Genomic DNA, 17,457 nt, shown 5'->3' on the forward strand with positions numbered 1-17,457 from the left:
TGAAAACATTTTCTTACAATTTATTACTTCAAATGTATGCATGTATGTATGTGTATATATATATATATAAGTAAAAAATAAAATAAAAGACAGTAAAAGGTAACACAAATGGATATGCTATGCCTCGAATACATGCAAACCATTGGATTTCTGGTTTCCCAGAGTGTACAAAAAAGCACTTTGTTTCTTGGCACCACAGTAAATATACAATATTGGTTACACAATGATAGATTAACACTGAAGCCAAATATACATTGTTCAACAACAAGCATACAGTATGTAAACAAAAATGGTATTTCGATATAACTGTTTCATGTTGTCTTAGCATCGAGGAAATGATCAATGACGTTGCATTTCAGTCTGTGGTTTGGTGGAAAAACTGTGCCACTGAAGAAAGTAAAAAGCACCGTGCATTTGAAAACAACAATATGAAAGACAAATTCCTATTTCTGTAATTAAATGCTGGGAATAGTCAACCCACAGTCTGCCCCCGACTCAGGACTGGCCTCCAGTCGAGCCAGTCGGCTGTGCTCCAAAGCAATGGCCTCTGCAGAGTGTTTGCATTTCTCCGAGCCACACTGGCAGGTAAAGTATTTGCTCTTAATGTCCCAAAAGCGATCTCCATAGTCAAACCTATGGGAAAAAAAACACATTTGTTACGTTCATATATTGGAAACCTATGGACTCTAGTCAGTTGCACAGGCATCACAACCAAAAGTATAGTTATCTAATACATGGTAATTTCCACAAAAAATGCTTTAAACCAGTTTTAATATGCATCATCTTTGGCACCATTCACCTACTGCTAAATGTGTTGTTCACTTGGAATAATAGATTAGAAATGACGAGAGATTAAGCAAATGGTGGGTGTAATGATGACATCCATCTGAACTCATCTCACCCGAGCTCCTGGCCGCTAAGGATGTCCCTGGAGCTGAAGAAGGCGATACGTGGGAATCTCAGGTCCTGGTGCAGCATGAACACACGCACCGGGATGAGGTTTGGGTCACAAAGGTGGTTGATGAAGCGACTGATGTTCCCGTAGTAACGGGCATCAATACAGTACACCTCCCCGTCCTTCAGAGAAAACACAATGTGTTAGGGATCGATTGAGCAGGACACCTTGTGTGCTTATTATTACCTTATTGTCCAAGTCAAAAAGGTAGGAGTCATCCTCTCTGACGTCCGCTTCTGCATCCGAGATGAGCTCCCCCACATATCTGTATGGAAAAATGCGTGGATATTTTAACATCAAACTATCAGTGGCAAAAAAGTCGAAAGGGAGTGGACGGTCCCCTTCTTACTCGCAGATAAAGCTTCCCTGGGGAATGTCCTGCAACGCTCGAACGCCCCAGCCCATCTTCTCTGTCCTGTAGAGCTGAAGGCGAACTCTGAGGCAAGGAGAGGAACATTTGATAGGTTTACTTCAGTGCACTGAATGTGAAGCAAATACATTTTTAAAAAGTGCACAATTAACAGCAATATATTTAGGCTATACGCCGCTCCAGCTAAATCTAACGCTACCCCCTTAGGCTACATCTGGTGTATTAAATTGTAGGAGTTGAATGACTCCAGATTTTAAGTCAATGTCAACTAATTGTTGATACTTTGCAGTCACCAACTACCTTTCCATGTGCCTAGCAGACTGTCAGAACCCATACAACTAACACAAATTCACATAACAAAACTGCAGGTTTGATCCTTGCTTCAGCACAATATATTAAAAGGGAAGTCAACGCAAACATGTTTTTTTCAAGAATATGTTCTATCCAAGCCCACTAGTTGAAACAGGGCATTCTGATCAATATCGCGTTTGTGGAATATAAGTTAAGTAGCAAAATGCACTTGTTTTTAGCCATATTTGGGGGCGGCCATTTTGTCTTCTGAAGACGACATCACAACTACTCACAATGACCAATCGCGGCTCAGATTCAGAAAAAAAGGTCAGCCGTGATTGGTCATTGTGAGCAGTTTTGATGTCATTTTCAGTCGACAGAAGACAAAATGGCCGCCGACCAGAGATAGCTAAAAACGGGTGCATTTTGCTGCTTATTTTACAACCCACAAATGCAAAATCAATCAGAATGCTGTGTTTCAACTCGTGGGCTTGGATTGAACATATTCTTGAAAAAAATATGTTTGGGTTGACTTCCGCTTTAAAAAAAAATTGCTGACCTTTTAGGCTAGCTAAGAAGGCAACCGAATAATATACCGAGTATGACGCATTGTTGCTCTAAATGACTGCAAACTACAACCACAGTAATAAACATTTTGAAATTAATACCACTATATAAACGTATCGCTTTTTGATGCAGTGTTTGCATTAGATTGCGATAGAATGAGAAGGTGTACCTCATTTTGTGGCAGGTGAGTGTCTATGTTTTACTTACTTGATGCCAGCCTGCACCACCCTGTTCTTGCACGTACGGTGACAAGAACAAGCCATGTTGCATTCGAAAATTAGGGGGGGTTCGATCTTATTAAACTCTTGAAGCAATCGCTGATCCTGTTAAAAAATTAAAAAAAAATAAAAAACACATTATTTTCATTCCGCTAGTTTTGGATCTCAAACCAAATCCATTTTGGTTTACCTTGTCATACCAGCAGCGGATGCTGAGCTGTCCACAAAGGCAGTTACTAGAGGAACAGTCATCTGTGCAGCCACAGTGCTGAGGAAAAGTGTGACAAGTGTTGTTAACAGCTTTGCCTCTTTTGGAGCAGAAAAAAAAATAAAAAAAATAAAAATCTTACCTGTAAATGTGTGATGTTGCGGTCTATGTTCATGGCTGACGTTTCACAGTTTTCTGAAACGTATTTGTAGTCTGAGGGACAGCCTTCGTCATCTACTGCATTTACACAAGGAATGGGTGCGTTCTCGTAGCCCTGGGCAATATCGCTGGGACAGGACAGCAATAATGAGTACCGTACGTATACAGAAAAGAAAAGAAAAGAAAAGAAAAAAAGAATACAAGCAGTGTTGACGCGTTATTAGCAAGGGAAGGAGCTATATATCTTTCTTTCTAATGCACTGCATGCATTTTGTATTCAATACAGATCAGTGTTGTGCCCTCATTTGCCACTCAAACGACCTAGTGAGCAGGACAAACAACATGTGGCTTAAAAAATAAATAAATAAATAAATAAATAAAAAGATAACAAATCTGAACTTTTTATCTTTCTTGCTTCCTTTGCCAGTTATTTCAGTTGTGAAACGTAACAAATGTGTCTTTTGAGTTTGAATAAAAACTGCAATTAAAGCAGCCCGCAGCAGAAAGAGAGATGAATGAAATTTCCATTGCAAATGTCAACAAGGCCAACCTGCATATAATTCTTTCTGTCCTCAGCATGCGATTGGTTATTCCCCTTCGTATCTTCCTGTTGATCTGGAGCGCAACCCATACTGGTGTGTCGGAGCGTGCAAGGGTGAGAGGTGTGTCTCCCTCCCTGTTAATCGTGTCAATATCTGCACCTCTCGAGAGAAACAACCTAAATTGAAAACAAAGGTCCCAATTATTTATTTTCAAAAGTCATGTCATCAGGTAAATGGACAATTGAATAAGGAAGTGTTTTGATTATTTAGCTGAATAATAATGCCGCTAGAGCGTGACTCACGTAACACATTCCAAGTATCCTTCTCTTGCGGCAATGTGGAGTGGCGTGTCGCCATGCACATTTACTGAGGCAAGGGAACAACCAGCGTTCAACACCATTTCTGCGATATCCACATTCCCTGCATAAGCTGCCCAGTGGAGACATACATTCAACTCCTAAGAAGGAAAGATTACATATTAAATAAAACAGTCTTTTTTTTATTGTTTTTGGTTGTCTCCTTGGCTCCAAACATAACTTGCAATTTTTGTTCTCAATGGTTTGGTTTGGTTGGTTAATTTAAACAAGGAATGTAAAATATGGTGTGAAAGTCTTTTGGAAATATTGAAAAAAAAAAAGCAATGATCTGAATTGAATGAATCTGAACCACTTGAATCATGTAGTGTACCGTATTTTCACCTTGTCGTTGATGGTAACGTCAGCTCCTCGGTTCAGCAGCACTTTGATCACCTCCACGTGTTTATGTTCTGCAGCCCAGATGATTGGCGTCCAACCGCCGCTATCCTGAGATGAGCCATGAAAAGGTGTCAGCGTGGTGTTTTGGTAATTAAAAAAAAAAAAAGAGTTACAAATGTGATTAAAGTGGATGTCAATTTAATTCCTTGGAATACCATTGGTTAATTTGAAAGTATAGATTTGTTTTCTGATTGCGCAATTACCGGTTTTAAATTCTCTCATTTTGCTTTTGATGTTCTTTCAGAGAAAGACAGTGACAATTTGAGAACCATTAAGTGTTTGGGATAGGAAAGTATAATATTGAATTAATTTGATGAATTTTGTTTCTGATCGAGTTTGAATGCATTAAAAAAAGTTGCGGTAAAAGTCTTGGAATTCTTTGATACAGGGCGCCATTACAATTAATGCTTTTCAATTGATTGCTTAATATTTAAAGCCTAGAATTACATACAAATTCACATTACGTCACAGCCATGGGAACGGAAATACGTCTTAAATCGAGGAGCCCCTGTACTTTATTTGCCAGCTCAGCAGCTTTTATGCCTTCTTCTTTACCTGTGCATTTACATCCACCTGTCCCGTCTCCAGCAGTATGTTGACAATTTCGAGGTTGCCCTGTTTGGCTGCATGGTGGAGACCAGTATATCCATCCTCCTCCTGAGAGAAATTAAAAAAAAAAAAAAAAAGTTAAATAAGTCTTGATCACACATACAAAAGTTTAGATCTACACGTGATACACACAACATGGTAGACGCAAGCCCCATTCTGGATCAGGTACCGAGCCACCTCTACGTGATTGTTGACGATGGCTTCTAGAAGAGGCGTTCTCAGGTCCTTGTCCTGAGCGTCAATTTGAGCACCCGCCTGTCAGTAAAAGATCATCATTTCGTCAATACACAAAATGTGGGAAAGATAAATCGATAAATCAGATGAGATCAATGAAATAGATAAAATATTATAGATATACTAGATAGTTAATTCAAAAAGTCTTAGACACCCCTGTACAAACGTCTGTTGTTGTCATATTTAAAAAAAAAAGATAATAACATGAATAATTTCACTTTTTCTACCATTAATGTGACCTATAATTTGTATAAATCGATTGGAAAATAAATTGAAATCTTTTCCTGAGGGAAAATTAAAATGACTGAGATGAGTGGTGCAAGGCCTCTCTTAACAAATTCGGGTTAAATGGGAGTTATCACACACCTGTCACCATTTATAGTGCCTCCGATTACCTCCATGGCAATTTCAGATGTTCCAGTAGGTTTTGTCTGCCATTTACACCACCGTAACAGTCAAAGGGAACTGTGGTTTTGTTGTTTGTTGGAGGAAAAAAAACATTGAAACTCTCTGGAATGAATGGAAGCGCGGCTTTGTAATCACATTATCTGTCTGGGTTGTTTTAACTCCCTCAACTCCCATCAACGGTGGAAACAGTTTTGCAATTATACATCTTGACGTAATCTTTTTTTTTTTTTTTTTTTAATCATAAAAACCTGCACTTTGTGGTGAAAGGTAGACAGACAGACAGCTGGATGGATAGATAAATAATGGCCTCACACACTTGCAGAAGTATGTAGCAGACTTCCAAAAGACCTCTTTGAGCGGCAGCATGCAGAGCAGAGCGTCGATTCTGGGAGTCAGGCTGGTATGTGGGGTCAATGCCCTCCACTTGGATAAAAAAAACATTATGGACAAACTGTAACATTTACTTTTACAAAGAAGTATCCAAAACCATTTACCGTCCCGAAAGGTTCATTGTATTGTAAGTTTACAGGATCTTTTTCGACGTACTTAGCATGAGCAAAACTCTCTGGACTTCGCCTTGTTTGGCAGCAGGGTAGAGCTGGCGTGGGTGGAACCTTAGTTTCTTTCTCCTAGCAGGGGAAAAAAAAAAAGTTTTTTTTTTTTGCAATGCCAACATGAAAATAATCTTTCTATAACTTTAGTTGAAAAAAAGAGTAATACTGTACTTGAGAGCAAACCTTTCAGTATCCTGTGTGAGAATAGCCTTTTGCAGCGCCGCCCTGCTGGGCCCTGGTGGAAGAGCACTGGGGGTAACAGGCTTCCCATTTGGCATACACACAGACGGCCCCACGCTGTCCACTCCCTCCTCAGGAGGAGGGACGGTGGTGACGGATGCAGTTGAGGGCACAGGCTGAGGCGGCTGCTGTTGCTCCACGGTGAGTGTCGCCATTCCATGGCTGCGCATACGTGCACTGGTGAAGGCAGTTGATGGTAAGAGGTACTGTATATATGAAAAGGATTTTTTTTTCAATCAAGTTTAAAGTCACATAAAAATATGATTTGCAATAATATGTTCTATGTACCTTCAGTAGTGTAAAAACAGCATTCTGATTTATATTGCGTTTGTGGAATATGAGCTTACAAGTAAAATCCAGCCGTTTTTAGCCAACTCAGAGGGCGGCCATTTTGTCACTTCTGTCAACCGTAAATGAATGACATCACAGTTCCTCAAGGCTAGCCTTTGAATGGAACCTTACCTCACGGGCCTTTCGGGCATCTTCCCATCTTTCATCCCTCCTGTGGAGGCCGTGAGAGAGGGCGCCGAAGGGGCAGACGGCGGCAAAGATGGTGTGGTGGTGGAGGACGCTGACATGGTGACCACCATGGTCGCGGAAGCTGTTGCCGAGCTCGAGGAAGGCATGGTGACCTCTTGAGCCTCAGTGGCATCCTCACCACAGTGGGGACAAAAAAGCATTCCGCCATTTGTTCTGCCACACCCGCCCCCGAGGACCGTGACACACCCACGGTGGAAACGGTGGGCGATGCGCTGATCCGGGCAGCACTCAAGGAATGTTCCCTTGAAGAAGAAAATTGGGATGGACAAATAAACAACCCTGATGTAAAGATGATGGAAGGTGCTGACAACTTACCGCTACACAAAAGAAACCACAACCGGGGCAGCAGTGGTGTTTCACCATGTGGGAGCGATGGGTGTCACAAAGCACCATAAGGGGCACCCGGCTAGAAGGCCGCATGGTCTCTCCTTTGATCGTCATGTTGGTGCAAGGCCTCAGCTGGCGGATTGAGCAAAAGAATATCAGTTACAAAGATAGCCTGTGATTTATTGGAAATGACTTAAGCTGCATAATGGAACAAAATGGGATGATGATTCACATTCAAAAAGGCAACTTTTCCGGAAATTTAAAAAGAAAAAAAAAAACGGTTGGTGTTAGGAAATCTGCAGGCACATACCTCCATGGACGGCTCATACGATCGATTTGAACAAATCAAGCCTATTAAAATCTGTCTAACCTCATTATTTTCACAGGCTATTGTCTTAAAAATTAATCCAGATATTCAACAAAGGCAACAATTACGCTGCACGACCTCCTTCCACAGAACGAGGAAATATGCGAGTTTCTCACATTTTGAACATTATGAGCGTTTGAAGTTTTTTTCTCAAGCTATTTTCACCGCTTTAACGGGGAAGTCAACACAAACACTTTTTTTTTCAAGAATATGTTCTATGCCAGCCCACTAGATGAAACGGGGCATTCTGATAAATATTGCGTTTGTGGAATAAGTGTTAATCCACTTGTTTTTAGCCATCTCTGCGGGCGGCCATTTAGTCTTCTGTCGTCTAAAAATGACATCACAACTGCTCACAACGACCAATCACGGCTCAGATTCAGAAAAAAGGTCAGTCGTGATTGGTCCTTGTGAGCAGTTGTGATGTCATTTTCAGTCGACAGAAGACAAAATGGCCTCCCCCAGAGATGGCTAAAAACGAGTGTATTTTGCTGCTTAATTTACGTTCCACAAGCGCAAAATTAATCAGAATGCCATGTTGAAAAAATTTTTTGGGTTGACCTTCCCTTTAAATTGGTCAATATTGCGTAAAAAATAACATGCTAAAATGAGGACAGGTCAGTTCTGTTGACAGAAAATTCATTTTGTCAAACCGTCTCGATTCTCATGTTCATCTTGGACTTTGCTGCATCATACCCCAAGAAAGTTGCCACAAACCTCTCCATTGCTGCTCTCCGTGGCCATACACTGTCTGCTGGCGCGCTGGTTGGTGCTGTCAACACGGGGCGCTTCCATCCTGCAGCTGCAAAGGGGAAGTTCCTCCAGCCGCTCCGTGTCCCCTCCATCGCTTCCCTCTGCGACCAAGACATACCGCAATTTTAGACTTTCCACCGATCCAATCGGCTATAACGGTTTACCCGATTTGGGGGATTTTATCGCCTGTAATCTGTAAACAATGACGTCATTGATCGGATCAGTGAATTAAGACATGACAGCCACAAATTGATTTTGGCTAGCAGTAAGAGATTTTGGCGCTACATGTCAATATGTAACCGTACATAATTGGACTTTGTTTTCATGATCCCCACACTAATCCAGCAAGCGTAATGGCTTGTCTTGAGGTCTTTTTGTTGTATTTTCATTTGGAACCACCACTTCATGAGCAAAGCCCAAATGCAGTTGTCAGTGTAAAATCGAATTCTGCTTGATTATTATTGAATTAATGGTATAAATTCAAAATAAAATAAATAATGTTTTTTTCCTGCTTTTTTTCCAGTCAACTCAAATCAATGTCCAATGATAAGTACGGTATTTGAATGGCACTAGTTAAAATATGGAAGTAGAGTTTGACATGGCAATCAATGTATTTTTACCATTGTCTAAAATAGCAACAAACATTTGAGCATGGGGCAATCTATGCACTACTGGAAATTAAATTTCCACGTCAGGTTCCTCTGACTCACCTTTACACTTAGGACGACTCAGTACATCTGATTCATTACTGTAGAATTCATCTTTGGCTATTTTGTCCAGTAAATCACCAAAGAATTCATCTTTGACTACTTTGTCCATTTTGTCACCAGAGAATTCATCTTTGATTATTTCATCCATTAAGTCACTGAAGAATTCATCTTTGACTATTTTGTCAAGTTTGTCATCGTAATATTTATCTTTGTCATGCTTCTGCATTGACTCAGATGTCCCATCATCCCACAGTATGTCTTCTTCTGCGCCATCCCTGGCGTTTGTGATGCAGCATTTTTGGAATCCCTTTGAAATAATGTCAGGGGAAACTACATCCCATGCTTCTTTAATCCATGCGGTAATTCGCTCCAATTCGGATTTTGTGGCATTGCCACCAGCGGTGAATGAAAGAGTCCCCGACTCGTACCATTTCTGCTCCATGTGGGTTTTCAAAGGGTGATTGCACGAGCCGTCTATTTCTTGCAACTGCCCAGTCATGGCACCAGGATACATCACCAAGTCAGTGCTGTTTTCATTTAGGATATCGATGATGGCTCGCATGTGAAGGCATCGAAAGGCATCCAGCACCAGCATTTTGCGACTGAGTGCCTTTCTCTTACACCAGAATGAATTAAGCCAGTCCTTAATGAGCACCTCATCCATCAGCCCTTTTGGGTGGCAATTCACTATGACGCCCTTGGGCCACTGGCAATCCTTGGGGAGATTTTTTTGTTTGAAGATCACATATGGATTCATCTTAGTCCCATCTCCACAGGCGCCCACAGCATTACAGTAAAGTAATTTTTTTCGTTCCCGGTGCACTTCCATCATACTTGTTTCTCTACATTTTGAATTGATTGCTTGAATGCATGGCGGATGAAAGGTGAGGTGTACTTGAACAGCATTTGCTATGCAGCTGTTGTCATATCTATGCTCCTTTCTCAGTTGAATGATCGATTGCTTGTATTTCATCAAATTATCCTCAAAGTCCGTTTGGAGACGTTGAGTAAGTTTTTTTCGGCCTCGAACGAAGAAGCCGTGCCTCCTCAAAAAAAGGTGGCACCAGTGAGATGATGCCTTGAATTTGTGGTTACCTTTATCCCGCATGACATTCAAGGCTATGGCACGAAGTCCAACTGTGCTTATTGGGCAGCCGCTTGCCCTTTGTTCCACTACAATCCTTAACAGCTCTTTCTCCATCTCTGGAAACTGGGCTACTTTCCCACGTCCTGAAGCTCTTACATGTGTTTTTTGTTGTTGGAGCTTCTCCTTGGATTTCCTCCATAATCTCACATTAGTTTCGTTCTGGTCGAACTTCCGGGCCGCACTGTTGATCCCTTCTGATTCGGCAACAGCGATCACTTTCCATTTAAAAGCAGCTGAGTAACTTGCCCTTTTCCTGGTCATTTTTTTTTGTAATTGAGAGTTGTGAATTGGCGGTAGAGGAAATAAATTGGGACATTGATACTAGCAATTAGCGGCTAGGTTACGTTACTTACCGTAGTCTCAGGAATTATAAATATTTACATACGTGCGCAAGATATTTTACAAATTCTCGTGTGGGCGTTTCTGCCGTCTAGTAACGAGACTGCTTTCACACTGCAGAGCATGATGCCCATCTCCTATATTTCAGTAAATCCAATCCTTTTATGTACTCGTTCGCGTAACAAAAACAAAGAATGTTATGCACGGCGTGTGGCTATCTCGACGCTCATGGGGGACCACGATGAACGGAAGCTCGATGAGCTGAAAATGTCGAAAGTGCCAGCAGCAACCGAATTTGTTTTGCGACATAAGAATATGGAGTCACAACCGGTTGTCATGTTATAGGTAAATTAAAATAACAATATGGAATTACGGGTAAATTGCGTTAATCTGCAACCGTGCATCTGCAAGTAGACTTAATTATATTATCTTACGTGGCTAGCCACGTTAGCCGCTAAATATTAATTTCCTGTTCGTAAAACGCACCAAACGGATGCTTATTTCGTGGTTGCTGATTTATATTTCTCAGCACCTAGATATTATGGAATAAGAAAGACATTATATAGACAGACCAAAAACGTTAAATCTCGATTGTTTCTTAACTCGATAAAGGTTTGGAATTTGCCAACAAAATAGTTGATTAATTAAGGGAAAGAAGTGTAATTTGAAAGAATGCATATGTATTATCCATGCAAGTTTTTCCTTTGTTCCTCTTTTGTTTACAATGGGTCAAAATACATGTGGGTACGGAGTGTTATTTTGTGAAGGATTACCCATTTTCTGCAAAATTATGGAAAGATATTTCAATTTGATTTTTATTTTATAGAACCACATCATCCCCTTTGCATTGAAAATGTTTTGTTTGACTTCAGCAACTATGCAACAGACAGCGAATAAAAACAATTTTATGTCATTAATTGATGATACTATTGTATTGTCTGAATAGAATAACAATGTGTGACAACATGTAATGAAGTCATATATAGTATAATACATTATGGTTTTGGCTCTTTTTTAATTAAATTTTTTATTATTATGTTTTAAGGTGCACATGCAGCAAAGCAGCAAGGACGACAATATGACTAGAGGTAGGAGGGTGAACAGTACTAAATTATATTTTTTCTTAGGTAATGTTTGAACTATTTATGTATGATTTATCGCTCATGTCTCACATGTATGTCTTTGGCAGTTAACAGGAACTGCTAGGGCAACAACTTGAAAGGGATATGAGTGAGAAGAACTTGGAAATGCAGAGCGAACTTGAGGGTTTTTTGGGAGAAGATATTAGTGTGGATTCTCAAGCTGTGGATGTGTGTTTGTGGTGTGTGTTTTTCTCACTTAATGCATTGTCTGCAGACCAGGCGGTTTTCTGCTGTCTATTGCATATAGTATTTTGGGTTTTAATCTATTGCTTTCACTTGTTATATTATTGCTATTTTGTTATTGTAATGTAAGTGCTTTGTTATGAAATGCGCTATACAAATAAAGTTGTATTGTACCACCCAGACTACAAAGGCCACTGATGCTCTCTGCACGGTCCCTGTTTTAGGCAACAGTAAAAGTACTGTACTTATATGCATCAGTGTTGTTCAAGAAATTGTGTGAAAGTTAAGATTCAACTGGAAAGAAAAAGGCTAATGAAAAGTCATCCTGAATAATATTCTTATGCGATGAATTAATTTCCAAATGCTGTTGAGGGTGAGAGACTATTCAATAGTAAATTATGATCAACATGACAAAAGCAATTGATAATGTTGGAAACAGCAGAGACTTGTACATAATCATTGGCATGGATCTGCCAAAGTATTTGTAAAATGGTTAAAGGAACAAAAAAAGGTTTTCTTTTGTGCACACGACACAATTATGTGAACAAGTAGTTTTGAGAATTTCCATGATCTGAGAAACGTACCAGAGCAACTGAGAAAAACTGTAGACACATGGTTTAGCTTTAGAAGAGTTCATGTGGCGTGTGGACATTTTTCATATGCGACGGTGTCCTTCCAGTCGCCTATGAAATACTTCTTGCTGTCTGGGGAACCCACTTTTGTGCAAAACAAGACATTGGGTAAAACTTACATCGAGAAATTGTGCGTCAGCGGTTATAAATTCTCTGCCTTTTGTAAACCACTGTGAATTTTAGGCATACTGTTCTTCAGTTCTGCTTTTGTTTTTTATTATATTACTATATTTTTCTTTCACTCTGAAAAACATTGCAGGATTACAAGGATTAAAATATGGAAATGTTAACATGTCTTGAACGGTCGATTCCCAGGACATAAGATGTATATGCCGTAAATTCTATTAACCTACCATGATGAGGCGAGAGTGTCAGGCTGTCAGCGGCAACGATGTCAAGTGCATCTAAGGGAACCTCTGTGTACTCATTGGACCTTCCAGCTGAAACACGTCAAAAGCACAAACCAGAATAAGTGGTTTGCTGTTGTTCATGTGATATTCTTGGGACACAACACAATTAAAAATAGCTCTAGTCCCACATGCTATGTTAGTAAAGTTGAACTTTTTAATGCACCTTACATAAATGCTGGTGTAAAGAAAAAAAATGAGGCATTGGTTACTGCAGTGATAAGAAAGAGACAACTACCAAATTAAAACGTAGTTTCTAATTGTACTGTTAATAATAATAAGTGTTAATATGCTAAACAGATTTCATGAAGAATGTTTTCACAGTGATCAATGCATTAGACTACGCTTATGTCACTCACCTCCAACTGTCTCCAGCACATCAGAGCTGATTCTATCTTTCACCTGATCCGCCTGTTTCCATGGAAACTCGAGAGACTTGCTCTGAATCAGTGTGCCTTGTTGAGATTCAGAAGCCGATTCCTGAGAAGAATGTATAATTTGATAAGGCGGTTTCAATGTCTGTGATGTTGCATTCACGTCAAAATTCTCATAAGACATCTGTTGAATTTTAAATCCTTGCCTGAGATATAAAGTCTGGCCTGTGACCTTTGTATATATAAAAAAAAGGACATGCCCAAAAATATGTCCATAAAACTGATGCCAGAATTTGATCGAGTGTCAGAGAACAAAAGACAAAATGGTGAACAATTCAAAGCCTAACAGCCCCAAACTACACAAGAGTAGTATCTAAGATCTGTGAAAAGCGACCCATGTCCACCACTGAAGTCTTTGACAATTTTTTGTAAGTCACTTTCCATCTTCGACTTACCGTTTTTGGTGTATTATCAGAAAGGTTCTCGGACTTCTCAAGGGAGCTGTCAGATAAAACGCCAAGTTTTCTTTTTTTTGCAACTGTCAAGAAAGGAATATAACTTTTATTAGTCATTTTCACAATGACACAGCAACACAAACACTTCCTGACACATTAAAAATACAGTGGGACCGCTACATTCAAATGCTCCTGAAGTAGTACAGTTTGAATTTAACCAATATTTTCAGGCTTGAAAGTTTGAACGGAAGGGCACCAGTGATGCCAAAGAGGAAAAGTGTGAGGATGACTGTAAAAAATGGCAAAAGTGGAGCATGTGTTCCCACCGGGCTGCTAAGTATAATACAGAAAAAGTGACAACAAACCGACAATAGCTAAATAAGAATAGAATTTATGTTGCAATGTGAGCAGTGTTAGAAGACGATTTATGCTTTTAAGATCTGAGTATAAACAGCAGTAAACTTCTTTTTACACTTGGACACACAATATATAAAAAAACATTGTATAGAGGTTTCATGATTGTGACACTTAATATTTCTAATAATGCCAATAGGGAAAAAAAAACATTCTCAATTTAAATAAGTAGGGTCCTAGAATTGATTGTGTTTTAGAAATACATTTCCCGTCCATTTTAGCCATCAATATATAAATACGGATGTGCAAATCTCAAAACAGAATAACCTTTGCAACATTTCCAAATGATTAAAGATGCTCACCAGTTTCAGTGTCAGAGGATGACCCTGATGGAGTCACGGGCGCAGTAGGTGTGTCAATTTGGCTCCTCTGTATAATAAAGTAGTTAGTTACAAAAATAGTAATGAGATATAGTAATACTCCACATATGAAATCAGTGGGTCTAATTATATTTCATCACCAACATACAGTACCAACATACGATAGGTTACGGTTGTACTGTATAAGGAATGGAACTCTGTCGTAAACGCAGGCCCTCTCTTTATTTCCTATAACACTTACATAAAGCAGATTTACCTGCATTGGTGGTAGCCGGGTCATTGTTTTACGTGCCCGATGGATTTTGGGTGGTTCCAATAAGGTAGATGGAGAGGAGCAAGATGGAAGTGCAGATGGCAGGACAGGTTTACTACTAATAGGCCCAGAAACACTCATCTTTGCTCGTCCTGGGGACAGCGTCATAGACGTAGAAGCAGATGAGGACAACAAGGAGGAGGAGGTCAAAGGGATGGATTTGGCTGCATACCCTGTAAGGGAGAAGTCGGATTTAGCACAAAGGGATGTTAGTAAAGAAAATTGTGGACATTTAGAAGATAAACATCACCAGGAGGTGGTTTGTTAAGTGGGGAGGAGGCTCCATCCTCTCCATCTTTGGGTGCATCCTTTCCAGGCTGCTGAGAACTCAACACCTGTGTTACACCACCTGCTGGTTCTGTTTTTCTGGCAACGGCATCCATGGTGACATCAGCATTATCTGAAAGGAAAAGGTCATTTTTTGAAACAAATATGGTATGTATTTACCGCTTGCACATAGAAAATAAACTAATACATACCCTGCTTGACTTGACTTGGACCAGCTATAGACTCTGAGATATTTCCTTCTAAAGACTCCTGGGAAATAAGACAATATGCAAAACATAAATGTATATACCGTAATGTTCTATTCCTGATGACATTTATTGTTTTGTTGTAATGTGTGCGTATTAATACCTACAGTGAACATAAAAGGTCCACACACCCTTGATTAAATGCCAGGTTTATGTGATGCATATATTTTGAAAAAAAAAGACCAAGATAAATCACTTAAAAACTTTTTTCACCTTTAACGTGACCCATAACTTGTACAACTCATTCGAAAAACAAACTGAAATCTCTCAAGGAGAAATATATAAAACGTACAGAAACATGGTTACATAACTATGTACACCCTCAAACCAAGAGTTTGTTGTAACACCTTTGGGTGTTATTGTAAATCGTGCCCTAATGGGTTAACATGTACTTGCGAAACACTGATTAATAATTTGATTTCAGGGCTAGAATTGAATGATCTTTTTAGGATTTAGCTGATTTTAGCAGAGGTGGAAATCATAGTGAGATGATCTAGGCAAACAAATATTTGTTGCCAAAATATGACTTAATCCATTATTTTAAGAAGGTGAAGATATGCAAAGTGGAGAATTCTTATCCCTACAGTGACAAAAGTGATCAATGAAAGTTCAGTCATGAAACGTGCACAAACATATTTGCGTTTAGTTTTGTATTTCAACCAATGGCTGGCCGTCTCGGTGTTTACGTCAAATGCCGCCATCAGTAAAGCAACCCATTCATTCAAATAGAGCAAAACAAAAGGACTCAACTTAAGCAATAGTTCACAAAAGCACCACAGTTCTTTAACTGTGATGCTACTAAAAGCCAACTAAAACTATAATGCACAACAATGTAAAATGTACAGTTGGGCCACGTTTCATGTCGAACAGCCAAAAGCCTGGACGAATTCAAATCCATGCAACAGTATTGGATGAATTAACTTACAGGTAAGCGACCACGGTCTCGACAAAAAAGACAAACAATTATCAGAGATAAACGGAATCGCATATATCGTGGTACAGTCATGTTAAAAACAGCATTGTTACTAGCTAACAATCACAATTGCTAGCAGTTTAGCACAACTTGGAAGCAAACAGCCCCTGTGAGCAACACTTAAAACACTGCCATATTCTGACACCCCAACGCTTTAAGCGTCATATTTTGCGATGTATGACAATGTTTTCAAATGTCTGGATCTTATTTACTGGCGTATTGTGTTTTCTTTGCTACCTTTGTCGCAGGCTCGGATGCCGACATGTTTCCCAATGAGCGTCGACGTAAGTGAATATGAACGTGCCTACGTCACGTGCCAAGCCCCGCCTCCGGTACGTTATCGATTTAAAACCCACTGATCGGAAATCAGTATGCACCCTCATGTTTAAAGAGGACCGAAGCGTAAGGCGAACGATATAACCGACTCAAAGTCAGTCCAGTTTTCCGATAACGCTGTTTTACTGCTGTTGTCACGGGATGCTTTTCATCCCGAGAGGTCGTAAAGTAAACACACTGGCTGGAGTAGCAAGCTGCGAAAGGAAAGAAGGAAGACTGTAACTGAACAAATCAGCGCCGGTCGGGTGAAAACAGACAGCTTTTGCAAAATCGGTTTGGTACACTCGACGGAATACAAGGGGGAGGTGAGTGCATTCAAAGTTAAGTATTGCAACAGAATAAGTGAGGATGTTTTGATTGTACGTGAGTGGTCAGATGCCAGCAAGCTAACCTGTTTGCTAACGCTAGCTGCTATTTGGGCTGCGTGGATTAGCTGAAGAGGAAAATAATAATCAATTTCATTTATCATCCTCTTTGTTGTTTATCATAACGATTCATGGTTTTGGAGTCAATGAATTGAGGTGACTTTTCATTACTGCCGAATTATTGAAATTAGAGGTTGTTTTTTTTTTTGCAAAGATTGTTAGGTCATCATTCTTGAGCTGCACAATTTGTTTCTCTGCTTATATTTTATACTAGCTACATCTTAAATGCCATAGTACTGCACTCTTATTTGCTATTCCTTTTGGTGTTGAAATAATACGTACTTGAGTACAAGATATCAACTAATTATTGTGCCCTGTCTATATTGTTCTTAAGTTAAATTTGCATGTTTCAATCTAATATAACACGCAGGGCCAGGAAGATGCCTAAACGTGCTGTCATCTGCAAATGTGACACCTAAATGCTTTATGTCCTCAGACATAATGGAGATGCTGTGTTTCCGCCTGCCCGGCCATGGGGACATGACCCTCAAACACATGAATTCTTTGAGGTCTCGCCAGCATTTTTGTGATGTCACCATATTGACAAGCAACAACCAAACATTCAGGGGACACAAGGTAGTTCTTGCTGCTTGCTCGCCCTTCTTGAGAGACCAGTTCCTCCTCAACCCTTCCTTGAAGCTTCAGGTAGATAAAGAA

At 39.8% G+C, this 17,457-nt stretch overlaps 2 protein-coding genes and 1 long non-coding RNA gene across 6 annotated transcripts in view; 2 read left to right on the forward strand and 1 right to left on the reverse strand.

Moving 5' to 3' along the window:
• ehmt2 (euchromatic histone-lysine N-methyltransferase 2) lies at window positions 1-16,317 on the reverse strand. 4 transcript variants are annotated; one of them, XM_086014094.1, is made up of 26 exons: window positions 16,277-16,317; window positions 15,013-15,070; window positions 14,784-14,933; window positions 14,477-14,706; window positions 14,203-14,269; window positions 13,487-13,569; window positions 13,017-13,137; window positions 12,604-12,690; window positions 8,062-8,198; window positions 6,966-7,109; window positions 6,573-6,892; window positions 6,054-6,287; window positions 5,863-5,945; window positions 5,633-5,739; window positions 4,807-4,929; window positions 4,621-4,722; window positions 4,009-4,113; window positions 3,613-3,767; window positions 3,319-3,486; window positions 2,752-2,896; window positions 2,592-2,669; window positions 2,391-2,506; window positions 1,305-1,391; window positions 1,142-1,220; window positions 902-1,077; window positions 1-633 (listed from the first exon to the last, which is right to left on the reverse strand). In XM_086014094.1, the coding sequence occupies exons 1-26, from the start codon at window positions 16,301-16,303 to the stop codon at window positions 456-458; spliced, it is 3,360 nt and encodes a 1,119-aa protein (XP_085870220.1). In that variant the 5' UTR covers window positions 16,304-16,317; the 3' UTR covers window positions 1-455. The 4 variants fall into 4 exon arrangements, with proteins under 4 accessions (XP_085870220.1, XP_085870219.1, XP_085870221.1 ...); XM_086014093.1 differs by having other exon boundaries at window positions 6,042-6,287; XM_086014095.1 differs by lacking the exons at window positions 12,604-12,690; window positions 13,017-13,137; window positions 13,487-13,569; ... (3 more) ...; window positions 15,013-15,070; window positions 16,277-16,317 and adding an exon at window positions 9,903-10,568 and having other exon boundaries at window positions 6,042-6,287.
• On the forward strand, window positions 10,198-11,794 carry LOC147132470 (uncharacterized). The gene is made up of 3 exons (XR_015082032.1): window positions 10,198-10,638; window positions 11,339-11,381; window positions 11,483-11,794. It is a non-coding gene; the product is annotated as an uncharacterized LOC147132470 (long non-coding RNA).
• LOC147132471 (uncharacterized) overlaps window positions 15,840-17,457 on the forward strand; it is a 4,101-nt gene continuing 2,483 nt past the window's right edge. Inside the window, exons 1-3 of the mRNA XM_086014096.1 lie at window positions 15,840-15,993; window positions 16,288-16,680; window positions 17,237-17,445. Coding sequence (XP_085870222.1) covers window positions 17,242-17,445 — 204 coding nt within the window. The 5' untranslated portion in view covers window positions 15,840-15,993; window positions 16,288-16,680; window positions 17,237-17,241. The remainder of the gene's footprint in view (window positions 15,994-16,287; window positions 16,681-17,236; window positions 17,446-17,457) is intronic.

The sequence above is a fragment of the Filicampus tigris genome, chromosome 18 (assembly GCF_054856515.1).
Source record: "Filicampus tigris isolate MCC_2025a chromosome 18, RoL_Ftig_1.0, whole genome shotgun sequence".
In the NCBI taxonomy this organism is placed as follows: Eukaryota; Metazoa; Chordata; class Actinopteri; order Syngnathiformes; family Syngnathidae; genus Filicampus; species Filicampus tigris.